Source organism: Heterocephalus glaber, unplaced genomic scaffold (genome assembly GCF_053883595.1).
Source record: "Heterocephalus glaber isolate CG9 unplaced genomic scaffold, H.glaber_assembly_v1.0 deba00001472, whole genome shotgun sequence".
Taxonomy (NCBI): Eukaryota; Metazoa; Chordata; class Mammalia; order Rodentia; family Bathyergidae; genus Heterocephalus; species Heterocephalus glaber.
The window spans coordinates 46,152,333-46,165,973 of record NW_028258315.1 but is presented as its reverse complement, the minus strand read 5'-3'; the positions used below and the strand labels follow the sequence as shown (position 1 = coordinate 46,165,973).

Sequence of the window (13,641 nt, the reverse complement as noted above, 5' to 3'; positions counted from 1 at the left end):
TAATGGGGGAGGATGTATATGAAAAAGCAGGAAATAGTATGTGGCATGGGTTGAGAAGGAGCTGGAAAATTAAGTGATCAGGGAAGGCTCTCCGGTAAAGTGACATTTTTAATACTTAAGTAGGTTGCCAGGGCTGATCTGACAATATGGCAAGGACACAGGTCTTGGTGTTGGAGGTGCTCAGCATGTTTGAGGAACAGCACGGTCAGTGAGCTGGCGAAATGACAATAAGGTCTAAAAGATGAGGTTGGGGATGTAGATAATGTATGTAAGGGGTTTGGCATGCATATGAAGAGATGTGAAGCCACTGGAGGGATCTGACCAGAAGAGGCACATGAACTGGTTTATGTTTTAACAAGATCACTTGGACTAGTTAGTATGTGGGGGAAAATAGAATACAAGGGGTCAAGAGTGATGGGAAGAAAGTAAGGTCAGTAGCTACTGCATTAAGGCAGACAAGACAGGCTAGCTGAGGGTGACAGTGTGCAGGAACACACAGACAGAGTCTGGCAAAGGAGGAAGCAACAGGATTTTCTGATGGATTAGATATGGAATGTGTAAAGAGAGAAGAGTTGAGGGCAGTAACAATTTGGGCCAGGACAGAGTTACTGATAGAAGTGAGCTTGCTTTAGCATTTTAAAAAGCATCCTATATTAACCAGTTCATTTTCTATCACAGGCCAGATATTGGATAGATTAAAACATCATTCATGAGGTATTTCAAGATTTTCATCAAATTTTAATTCTGCAAAACTCACTTATCAGAGGTCAGTTTACAACACTCGAAGTTTTCAGTCAGAAAGGTTTTATTATAAGAAACAATGACATCAGGTAAAAATGCAAAAATTTGTGCAATTACAGCAAAACGTTTAAAAATATCTACACATTTGCCCCCATAGGACTACAGTACTTACTACATACCTGAGCACTGAACATTGAATGCCATTTTAAACTGCTTTACAGAGACTCTGATTCCTTACAGATTATATCCACTTTTTCTCATGCAGCAAAGAAACTAGCTTAACACTTAAGCATCAACTTTATAGGATAACAGGAAACGAAGATGGAAAATCAAGAATACAATTTCTACCTTCCTATAACACAGTTAAACCAAGTCCAGTTTTCAATGTGTAAAAAATATATAGGAAAGTGCTACTTACATTCTTTAAATGCAAAAACATAAGTAAAGTAGGACTGGCATACGTTAGAGCTTTTAATTCTGCAGTAGCCATTGTGCCTTTTACTTGTGTTCTCATCATACTATGAAAATATGCTTTAAAGATCTACACATAAACCCACACATATCACTAATCTTAGTTTTCTAGGACCTCCTCTAAAACCATTTTAGAAGTGGCAAAATATCCCAGCTATATATAATGTAAACAAATAGCTCCTCATACAAAATTCAAGATATATTCTAATCCCATAGCAAATTCTAAGCCTTGGTTTTGACACACTGTACATAGATCATACTCTCAATATAAACTGTTCTAGTAAAAGGATCAACTGTTGTGCAGATCTACTGTAGAACTAACCACATTGTTGTTCTCCTATGTATCACATGGCACCTAGACAATGCTAACTTAATGTTCTATGTCATGTTTTCAAGTAATGCATTTTTTTCTAAATACAGAAGATTGTCAAAAAGTGGCAAGAGACCTTAGATACTCAACAAAGCTTTCAAAAGTGAGTTACATGGACATCTCTTGTAAAAGTTGGTTATTTTTCCTTCCCCTCAGCAATATAAAACTGTAAAAAATTATTCAAAAAAAGACTCAATAACACAAACAGCATGAAGATAAAAACAGAAGACAAAGAAATATTGAGGAGGAAAAACATTGGCTGATGAAGTTTAAAAAGGGATTACAGACAATAAGGCCAATAAGAAGAAACAACACATCTAGCTTTCTAAGACTAGATTTTAAAATGTTACTTCTATAAATGCTGTCCACTTGAACTTCTGCTTCAGAAAACTGTCCTTACATGTACAGGTCTTGGTAAAGCAGTTTGGAAAGTTTCTGAAAAGTGAGGTATGTGATGCAAAGAGGCAATGCTTTCAATGTTTCACAGTATCACATTATAATTTGTGCAAGATCTTTTTAAATACAAACCATGCCAGTTTGCTTTCTTCAAGAGAATAAAACTGTTCCAACTGAGGACAGACTCTAAGCTATCTTTTATCAGTTATTCCAGCCATAGTGAAGAAAAAGTCATCGATCTAAATATCTGCCCAAGAAATACACATAAGTTGGTTTGTCCCTCACATTAATATTTCTGTTAGAAATTCATCAGTTATAGATGAAAAATGACTTAGTACCTATAAAGCTATATGGTTCTGTTCATGCACTCTTTTCCTTGTCAATCCTCTTCAGCTAGAACAGTATTTCAATATAAAAGTATTCATCATTGTGAAGTGCAAAAAGAAAAAAAATGAGGTTGTCACTATAATATGAAACTTCAAAAGCCATTAAATTATTAGACTACCACAAATCTTTTATGTTTCTGGAACAGAATTTTAAAGGTAGCTGTAAAACTTCACATTATAAGTTAGCTTTGATTGTACCAACAATGACTGGACAGGCAGAGGATGGAAAAGGAGGTTGGGCAACAAAATGGCCCATGTTAATGCAAATGTGGTACAATGGTCATGCTGTTCTATGATTAAATCCAGTTAGCCAATATCTAGCCATATCCTATCACGTAAGTACCAAGCCTTGTGATAACACAAGAATTCAACAGGTAAAGTAATACTAAGACCATGAAACAAACACACTAATCTGAAAGACAAGCATGGGCTCAGACCACTTAAATACCTAGCTATATACATGAATTAATTTATACTAGCACCAGCCACCTGCAAATTTGAGCCCTTTCCAGGATTTTAAAAAAATGAAACAGTGTTAGCACTTGAAGAAGTTTTTGACAGAAAACTACCACTTTAAACTTTAGCTTAACTTAAAGTTATATGGAAAATGTGAAACAGTCAGATTAAAAATTCTTTCTGAGACTGATTTTCCTTCGGTCTACCTAATAACAGAACACATTTAAATCTCAGTACACTTGAAAACAGTACACAAAAATATATATGTAAATTTATATATAAATATTAAGAATGAGGATCTAAGTTAGTGCTTCTCTGTGTTAGAGAGGTCACAGCTAAATAAAGTCCTAGTGATATTGCCTCAGATTGTTACCCGTATTTAAAATAAAAAGTTATGTCAAGCTAGTTTGATGTCTCTACCCAATAATACCCTAACTGCTCTTAAAGGGGTGCATAGTTGTCTTGACTCATTGAGTATCTCAGTGACTATTTATCACAGTTCTAGAATGATACAATGACTTTTATGCCAGGAAAAAATGCTGATAATTGCACTTTGTTACCTTTTCCTTACTGAAAACATCACAAAAGTGAAAGCAAATTCCTCCCTATGCTATAATCTTTAACAGCACCCACTTCTGTGTACAAAACTCTCTCAGCTTGTTTTTTGTTTGTTTGTTTGTTTGTTTTTGCGGTACCGGGAATCAAACTCAGGACCTTGTGCTTGGGAGGCAGGCGCGGTGCCACTGAGCTGTCCCCAGCCCACAGCTTTCTTAAATATTGACATCACTCCTTCAGACAAGCATTTTCAGTATGAGATTCCAGTGAGGCATGAAGGCCTCATTAAAGTACTTTCTGAAGACACTGAGGATAGAGTTTAGCCACAGCACATTCAAAATGCCTTCCCAGGTCCCACAGCCGATCCGGGGTCTCATACACTTTCATCCACTCGTCAGCAATGTCATCATACTGGTAAAGGGAATTTTTCCTGCTGGTTCTAAAGACATGTTCTTCAACAGTCACTTGGGTAGCTCGAACAAATAAATGAAGTTTATTCTGGAAGAGGACCAGCTTAAGGTATGGATTTATAGACTGATCACATGGAAAGTCCTTCTTACGAGTCCACTTATTGAGCTCAATATCATAGGCTTCTACAGTAAACATACGTTGGTGATTTCCACAGGTTCCAGCTATGTAGTAGATAGAGTCCTTGTATACAGCTGCTAAGCCCTGGATTCTAGGCACAGTCATGGGGGTTAAAAAACCCCAGTAGTCTTTTTGAGGCTCATAGAAGAGGAAAAATTCTCCTAAAAAAGAAAAAGAATATGTACTTTTCATTTTTAATGTTGGTTGTATATTATAATTCCAACCTCTAAAGACTATAAACAGCATATACTGTTTAGTTTTCAAATAATTAACTCTCTAAAATATGTAACAGATAATACAGCAGTCAACCTGAATTGCAATGTTCATATGGGAGAGGTATAAGGAGTTATTTCAGCTTGATGGCAGAATAATAAAGACTTGGTTCCATTAGTTTTAGCCAATTGTGTGTTAGTGAAAATTTATTTGAAGCCAGCTCTAAAGAAGCATTATTATTAGTGGGCAGCCAGCAAGGCCAAAATGCATATATGTAGTTTCATAATAAACAAGACACTACACATTGATACAGTAATTATTTCATTAGAAGACAGCATATGGAATCATTCAGATTTGTGCTTATGGTCACTGATATGTTTACTTCAGTGTGGCAAAAATATTGAGAAAAATTTCAACAGGAGAAAATTTGGGTAAGATAGAAAAGATAGGAATGTACACATGGTTTATGGAGTTGACTTTGTGTCAGTTTCTGTTCTAATTTGACAATAAAGGGTATGCTAAGTCAGACTGCCAATAGGAAAGTGTCTGTAAGAATTAAAGTACTGAAGATTTATAAGAGTTTTGCTAATGGCAACATGTGCCTAAGTGCTATAATAAAATTCTGAACTCTTTATGAACAGATTATAGTCCAAGAGTCACTGTAATTTGAGGATTCCTTATTTAAAATAATTTTAGAATAACTCTGGAATATTTGCATACACATGAGATAGCTTGGAGATGAAACCCAAGTTTAAACATGGAATTCATTTATGTTCATATACAGCTTATACATAGCCTGAAAATTATTTTATACAATATTTTTAGTGTGCCCACTTTTAGAATGTGACCTGTCACAATTACCATTCAAAAAGTTTCAGACTTTGGAGCATTTTGGATTGTCTAGTTTTGGATTGGGGGTGCTCAACCTGTACAACATAACCTTCCAACAATTCATGCCAGGTTTATTTATGTAAAGAGACTTTAGTGCAGATTAGCAGTACCAGAATCTAAATTAAGCTTCCCCTTGAAAACTGTTTTCACTTAAGGTTACTCTCCTCTAGATATTTAGCTGCCTCCTGAATAACAGACATTTTAACAACAATTTTACTTGAGCCTCAGCTTCTGTTTGTACATTACCTGCCTTACTGACTAACTTTATTACTGGAGTCTTGATAAAGAAGATAAGAATTACAACTTTTCAATATGTGATAATTCTCTAAATTATATGAAGGACAGATGACATACAGAAAAGTTGATTTTTTAAAATCTAACATCATCTTTAATAAAAATCAATAACCAATTATAGAAAACCTTCAAGACCGCACATTCCTCTTATATAGAATATAATCTTAGTGTAAATGATGCTCATTCTGGCCCTTAAATTCTATTAATCCACCACTATTTTGCAACACTATTTGCATTAATATATAACCTTTATATTCCAGTTTTGGAATGTAATAATGAATTCTATTTCTATCAACTAACTAGTCACTAAGACACACCCACAGTTTCACCATATTGGATAAAATCTATCCAACCATACTGCATGAAGTATATATGTCTTCCTATGCATGTGCTTTTATGTAACTAAAATAAGGTACAAGAGAGTACTCCTCCTTCTGGAGAATTAACTTAATATCAAAAGCAAAAGCATTCAGGAATTTCCAGCAAATTTTAAGTCAAAGGACTAGAGTAAAAAATATGATTTTTAAAATGAGATAAGAACTTAAAAATTATGTGTATTTTCATGAAAGTTGCCTTTTCTCCTTTTTTACTCAAGTAGTAGTATATGGAAAACATTCACATATAGCCCATTAAGAAACAGAAGAGCTGGTATGGGGGCATACATCCACAATCCTGGCAACTTGGGAGATTAGGAGGCTGAGGTAGGAGGGTCACCAAGAGTTCTAGGCCTGCGTGAGCCACACAGTAAGTTCAATGCCAACCTGGACTACATAGCAATTCCCTGCCTCAAAAAAAAAGAATAAGGATTTTGGTATTATCTACATTTTATTCAACATCCAAGCAACTAAAACATAAGAAAAAATATAAGGAAAGTATTATTCTCACAAATCAAATCTTCTATACTCTTACCCAATCACTCTACTTCTATTGTATCTTAGTGATATACTGGCCTGTGATAGTTTTTCTTCTTTTAAGATAAATGTATTAGCTAGTCACACATATAATAAAGGAAAAAAGTGACATCTCAAAGTTCTTTGGTGCAAAAAAAGAAAACAACCTATTATAAAAGCCAACATAAATTTCATGAAACTAAAAATCTTAGGACTATAATTTTTACCTTTTTGTTATCAATTTTTATAATTTTGCAATTACAAAACTTATACAAAAATCTTTGGTAAGTGAATAGTATAACTCTAATCAATACTTCATTTTTTCTTTTGCTTTTAAACCAATCCTGTAAACCCCATTAAAAAAAAAAAAGCAGTGCTACATCTCTTGATTTTATATATATATATATATATATCACACATATATATACACATATATATGTAGAGCAAAATTAGCCATGTATTAACCTTGTTTTATTCTTTAAAGTCTTTAAAACTGCTCAGAAATAGTTCTCCCAAAATCCTGAATTATTATTTATTAAAGAATATTTTCAAAAATACCTCACATGATATCAAAACACAAGAACAAAAACTTCACATAATCATTTTAGTAACTTAAAAATACTTTTGAATATTTTCAACTTTTTTTGATTCAAAAGTTTCTTCTTTGGGGTGGGGAGGTGGTTGAGGCTGGGCCTTGCCATGTAGCCCAGGATGCCCTCTCAGTTTTCCTGCCTCAGTCTCCTGAGTGCTGGGATTACAAGCATGTGTCACCACACCCCTTTTGCAGAACAGTGTTCTAACACATAGTTCCTGATAAAGAAGCCAGAGGTATTATTCAATTAACGAAAACTGTTACCTGCTTCAGCACAATAGTATAGCACACTTGACATATTACCTTTCCTCAGAGAACTAAATCACTTTGGCACCTACCCTGTAAAACATAGATCTTCTCTTTGTACTCCACAGCATTATGAAATTCCATTGCAACTGGCATTGCACAAACAGTTGTCCAACAATTCTCTCTGCTGTCATAGTACTCTACAGATTTCAGTGAATTTCTCCCATCACCCTCATAAACACGACCTCCAATTGCATACATTTTACCACAGCAATATACAAGTTTGCAGCCTATTCTGGCCCGAAGCAAGGATGGTTTGGACAGCCATCTGTTGGTGGAATGGTCATACATCCAGAAATCATTTTCTGCCTTATGGTCGATGGAGACCTCACTGCTGCTTGGCCGGTACCCGCCTGCTATGTAAATGTCATTATCTGGTGATACAAGAATTCCAACTTCTCTCAGGTCATTTGGTGGCTTACACAGTTTAAACACCCTTCCTGTGACTATATCTAGGCAAGGCACTGTTTGCTTCTTTCCTGAGTGTTTGTGAGCAGCATCAAAACATATGATCATTTCAGAAGCAGTCATTCCAAGCCTCTGTGTACAGCCATTGGTGCTAGATGGTCCCTTTTCTATACAGCTTTTGGCTATAGCCTGTGCAAACTGAGGTGGAATTTTCTCTACAAAGGTATCTTCCATCAGAGGAAAACGGATGCATTTGGCAAAGATTTCTGGAAGGTGCACTTCTCTCTCATTCTGTTCATGCTCAAACCACCTTATAATGCTTTCATAAACATGCTCTTCTCGGTCTACATTTAAGTCATCACTGTCCAGTATGCTTATGAGTTGATCTTTCGTCAGCTGGAGAAACTCTTGTTCTTTGGTGACACACAGAAACTTTTTACGAATGTATTCTTTCGATCGATCTCTAAGTTCCTGATGACCATAATGATCAGCAAAAATAAAGACGCCAATAGAATTCTGTGGGTCCAAATGACTGATCATATACTTAGCACACTGATCTTGTATGGAAGGAATCTGGAAGATACTAGCTGCAGTGAACAAAGCTTGAACATTGGCCTCTGTCAGAAGAACTCTAGAGGTGTAGGCGTAATTCAATACCAAATCCATTGATTCAGCTTCAACACCAACTATTCGAACAGCTTTTTGAGTACTTTCTGTAAGGCCACTCGTGAACATGGATCTAAGAAAGAAAGAGTGTTAATAATTTTTGTGTGCTGCAAATAAAAATTATTGTGGCAAATTTTGAAAGTATAAAGTTATCATAAAGATAAACTTTTCAAACTAAATGAATATATTCCAATATTCTGGACAGGGAGAAAAACTGCTCATCTAGCAGAAGGATTTAGTGCAAGTATTCTCTAAATCCCTATTCTCATTGCTAGTCCAATTTATGCTGAAGGAGATAAAGGTGAGCCATCCCCAAATATGCCACAGTAGCAGATTATTTCAAGTGAAATCACTTGAGGAATTGTAACTGTCTGTCTTTCCCTACAACAGCAAGCCATGCAGTCTTTTGGGAAGGATGTTCTTCATATACCAAGGCTAGAAAATAGCCTCGATCACCCGAGTAATTGGACAATTGTGGCTGCAGTGAGCTTGAATAGACAAACTCTCCAAGTAACCTTTATCTTCCATGAGCTTCTTCCTCTCTCCCTGATATCTCTCGGTAACATCCCTAAAATTTACTGCCCTAGTCCAGACATCTATTTGCCTTGTCATTCCTTCCCAAATTTTATGTTCTCTGTCTAAAAAGTACAACAGAATCATGCTTTCGTTATTTCTACAGACTTGACTCTGTTGGGATCCTCATGTACAGGTAAAATTAATAAAACTTTTATGCTTTCCACTTACTAATCAGCTCTTATATTAATTGGGTCCATAGGTCCAATTAAAGAGCCCACATAAAAACTGAGGGGGTTAGAGGGAACTGGTCTCTCTCCCACAGTGCCAGCTATGAAAAAAGAATATACCCAAGTAAAGCAAACCAGCGAATCACATGGCATATTTCAGGTCACCTGATTTTCCTTGGCATCCCTATCCCAGCTTCTACCCAAGTTGCCTTAGGGAATGAGATCTTAAATTGACATGATCCAGAAAGTTTAAGAATACCTGTAAGAGTAGTAATATGCTACATTAACAGATAGTCTAATAAAATTGTATGTCCCAGTGGAAATTACAAGGCAACTTGTGCCCAAAATATATCTTTAAAAATTTCATCTTAGAAAAATCAAGATGTTCTTCAAAAGTGCATATTCTCTACTTCCTCCTTTAAAATCTAGTATCTTTTGAATGTTCCTTTAATCCTTACAAGGAATTTAAAGATGACTTATTCTTGGACATTTTGAAAACTATCCATAAACAAGATACTTTATATTTTTAGTTAAAGTTACCATATTTTACTTATTTATATCTATACATAAATAAACACTATTGTAGTGTCAATATGCCTTCTAAAGAGAATTTAACATTTAACACATTATTGATACTTTAGATATAATGATTTTTAAGTCCCAAACTTCTGTCTTTAAGAGCAAGCTTTTTTAAAAAATTAAAACTATTGGTGTATTTATGAGACTTTCTTGGCCAAAATATTAAGTAGCTAAAAAACAATGGCTCTTGAAGTGTTAGTCATTTACAAACATCATTTACCTTTATTTTCCTTCAAGGTTTCATTCTAGGATGTTTATAGAATAAATATAAAAATTTGTTTTAAAAGTCATTTGAAGAAGCAGTTCTGCCATATTTATCTTTGCTTTCAAAGTTTAGCATACTTCACAAACAATTGTTGGAGAGATTGTTCTAATATTGGTGATAAAGTTAATTACTGAAATCCAAACTCCTCCCTTTTTAGTTTTAAGTGTTATGAGAAATATCCTTAAAATGAGAATATTTCCAGTTGCATTTGAAATCTCCAACAAACACATGGACTTAATCTTAAATGTAATATGAGAAACATTAAGGGTATAAAAGCTTGCTGTGTACAATAATCAATGTTTAGTTCTGTTTTTACTTCTACAATGTAAAATTTAACAGGCTTTTTTTAATGACTAATGTTCCTATGTACGAGCTGGTTTTCAATTCATGTGCTGAAAGACTCACCTATACAGCTACCAATTAGAAAGGAAAATAAAGCCCTTCATTAGGCAGAGATTAACTCCCACAGGAACACATTACCGCATATCCCTTCATCATGGGAACTACTCTGGACTTGAACAGGCTGGTCCTGAGTGGTCTGATATCTGATGAGTTTTCTGTTTTAATAGGTTCTTCAAGTAAACTCTAAATAAAGTTTACTTACAAAATTCTGAGTAGTAAAAGTTTTCTAATAATCATACAAATTTTAATTCTGACACGTCCCTGCCATACCAGATTTCTAGCTGTTCTAATTCTTCTGTCTATGATGCAAGACTCAGACATTATTAAGTATGACATTCTCCATCCCATATCAGGAGTAGCACTGCTGCCAAGAAACTTCTGTACCAAAATTCTAGCAAGAGAATTTAATCTAATACTTCAGTTTTCTAGCCACACATCTTAATTGGAATTCGCATACCTTATGCTCAGGAAGTTTTCAGAGCATTTTTTTAACTTCTTGGAAATTAAGAACATCTATTGTATACATACTTCTTTTGTTGTTGTTGTTTTGTTTTTGTTTTTTGAGACAGGGTCTCACTATGTAGTTCAGGCTGCCCTTGAACTGACTGTGTAGCCCAAGCCGACCTGGAACTCATGGTGATCCTCCTGCCTCAGCCTCCTGAGTGCTGGGATTACAGGCATGTGCCACCATGCCTGGTGGATACATCATCTTTAAAGTAATATGTGTAGGCCTTCAATGCTAATTTAGAGCATAAAATTTCAATTAGATGTAGTAATTTTCATTATGAAGTTTCATTTTTCTCTTTTGCTATTCAAATCTAATATACAATAAAAAACTTTGAAAGGAAACTTTAAAGAGGACTCATTTTTACTTGTTCCTTAAGTCATACAGTGACTAAGAAGCCTGGCTCTGGAATCAAATCTACCTTTGGACATATTTACTAATCAGGTAGATGATTTAGGCATTACTCACTGAGCCTCAGTTTTGTCATATATAAAATGGGAATAACAACTGTACAGAGATAGGTTTATAGAGATTTTATAACCCAATACATATAAAGTAAGCTTAGCCAGCATTTGATAAGGAGTAACCAGGCCATATATTTAAATATATAAATGACATGATCATATGTAATTAATAGCCTGGGTAGATAAATCTCACCATCAGTTTTCATTGCCAAGCCAATCTTTGTACTTGGTACATATGTGAATTTCATCTTTTTTTCTTTCCAGCTCACTGTCCTGTGATAAATTTTTTTTTTTTTTTTGGTACCGGGGATCGAACTCAGGTCCCTGAGCTTGCTAGGCAGGCGGCGAAACCACTGAGCTAAATCCCTGGCCCCATCCTGTGATAATTAATACTCAGTAGTCCAGTGACTTACTCAAGCAAGTCTAAATGGTTACATTACAAGCATGTAACTATATTTAACCCAGCACTCTGAAAAAGAGGAACCAGAAACTACCTGCTGTATCATTACACTGCTATGGGCCCTAAAAGTTAAGCACCTTCAAAAGGAAAAAGTACTTTTAGTGTATGGTTGAGAAGGTGATTTTACCATCACTCATGTACTACTTTTGAATATGGAAAGCTTAAAAAAGTGAGCACTTATTCAAAGTTATGCTTAGGCATGAAACTGCCTTTTCCACTCAACTTTTCTGAGAGTAGGAAGCTATTTTTCAGACCCAAGTTTTATATTCTTAATTTTCAATAATTTATGATAAACAAAACTAATACAAATGAAAATGAAAACAGCATAAAAATACTTCCAGAAATCTTGGAAATAATCAGTACCATGGGGCCTAAGACACATAGAAACCAAATTTTCATTCATTTTTATTCCACTGCCTTTCCTTCCATAATACTAAAACAATCTAGTGTATAGTACTTTATAAAGAAACAAGCTTCTATGTTTTAAACTCTAAAAGAGTTATACACTCTAAAGAAATATGTATCATGAGTAATTTTTTGGAACATACTCTAGATCACCACTGTCCCATAAAACTTTGAAGGATGACATGTTTAATATCTGTGCTGTCCAAGATGGCAGCCACTAGCCACATATGGGTATATCCTCAAAATGTGTTTAGTGTACCTGAGGAACTGAATTTTTAACTTTGCTTCATTTTAAATAATTTAACTTTAAATAGTCATATATGGCTAGTGGCTGCCATACTGAGTAGCATAAATCTAGATTTTCAGGTTATCAACTTTAACAAACACAAGTCCATTAACTTAAAAACCTACCTCATGAACTATATAAGATTCTCTTGGGTCAAAAACAAGGGCTTATTAAGACATGGCATGTCACCTACATTCAAAAACCAAAACTCATGGGTTTCATTTTATTGTCCCATCTCAGTATAATAATCAAACAGACAACACTGAGGGGAATAGGGAGCTCCGTGCAGTTAGGGTTAAGTTTCCACTATCATCATACCTGAAGTAAGGGCTGATTGCAGCAAGAACGTTTCTATGACAGGAAAAGGTTTTCCCGTGATCCACTTCCACTATAATGTCTGTCAGTTGTCCTTCATCATACATTGTTTTGAGTTGCTTAAGAATACTGCAAGCATGGAAGGGGTCCATGGCATCGTTCGCTGTGTCTGAAGATGGAATCCCATTCGGTGTTGGGGAAGACTTACTTAAATCTAGGAGAAGAGAAATCGTAGAACCACAAGAAGTTCGAGCCAGAGACGGCGTCGAAGAATTGTGTGTGGGTGTGTGGGTGTGTGGGTGGGTGTGTGTGCCCGCGCGCGCGGGCATGTTTCTTTGACGCGCCCCCTCCCGCCTCCCTACACAAATACGTATTTGTCTACACATAGGACACAGGATCTGGAAGGCAAAGAGCAGAGAGCGAGCTGCGGAACAAGTTCCCAGGCCAGCCTAGGGGAGCCTGGAGAGCCCGCTGCCCCGTGCTCGCAGAAAGAACCAACTGGTGGGCAGACAGCTGAGGTATCTGCGGGGACTCAGGAAGGGGGCTGGACGGAGGGCGGCCCACGCGGCGCCCCCAGCCGCCTCCGGAACGCGTTGCGCTGGCGGGTACCCAGCCTCCCCATCCCCGCCGGTCGCGCCGCCCACCTCCCTCCGAGCCATTCATCCTCCTTCCCCGCTCCTCTCCACCTCTCCATCCTTCTCTCGGTCCCACGTCTCTACCTCCTCAGCCTGCAGCTAGCGCCCGGTCCCGGCTCACCTCCCCGCTCCCTGCACACCTCCTTCCAACACCACCCCGGCCGCCACCACGCTACCCACCTGCCGACGCGGCCATTTCTGGATGGGGGCCCCGGCTCTGGCTATTTAAAGAGGAAATGTCATTTCGCTTCTCTAGCTCCCGGGTTCCGGCTCTCCTTTGCGTCTGCTGGCCAATGAGGTATCTTATACATCCAGCTCCGCCCCCATCCTCCAAATTCCTGGCTCTAATTGGCCACAAC

General features: G+C 36.7%; 1 protein-coding gene across 2 annotated transcripts; it reads right to left on the bottom strand.

Moving 5' to 3' along the window:
• Positions 1 to 784: 784 nt before the first annotated feature.
• Positions 785 to 13,588, bottom strand: Kbtbd8 (kelch repeat and BTB domain containing 8). Of its 2 annotated transcripts, XM_004854174.3 has the most exons (4): positions 13,463 to 13,588; positions 12,651 to 12,861; positions 7,182 to 8,296; positions 785 to 4,124 (listed from the first exon to the last, which is right to left on the bottom strand). In XM_004854174.3, exons 1-4 carry the CDS (start codon positions 13,476 to 13,478, stop codon positions 3,661 to 3,663), a joined length of 1,806 nt encoding a protein of 601 aa, XP_004854231.2. In that variant the 5' UTR covers positions 13,479 to 13,588; the 3' UTR covers positions 785 to 3,660. The 2 variants fall into 2 exon arrangements, with proteins under 2 accessions (XP_004854231.2, XP_021121674.2); XM_021266015.2 differs by lacking the exon at positions 12,651 to 12,861 and having other exon boundaries at positions 13,463 to 13,510.
• Between the last annotated feature and the right edge of the window lie 53 nt (positions 13,589 to 13,641).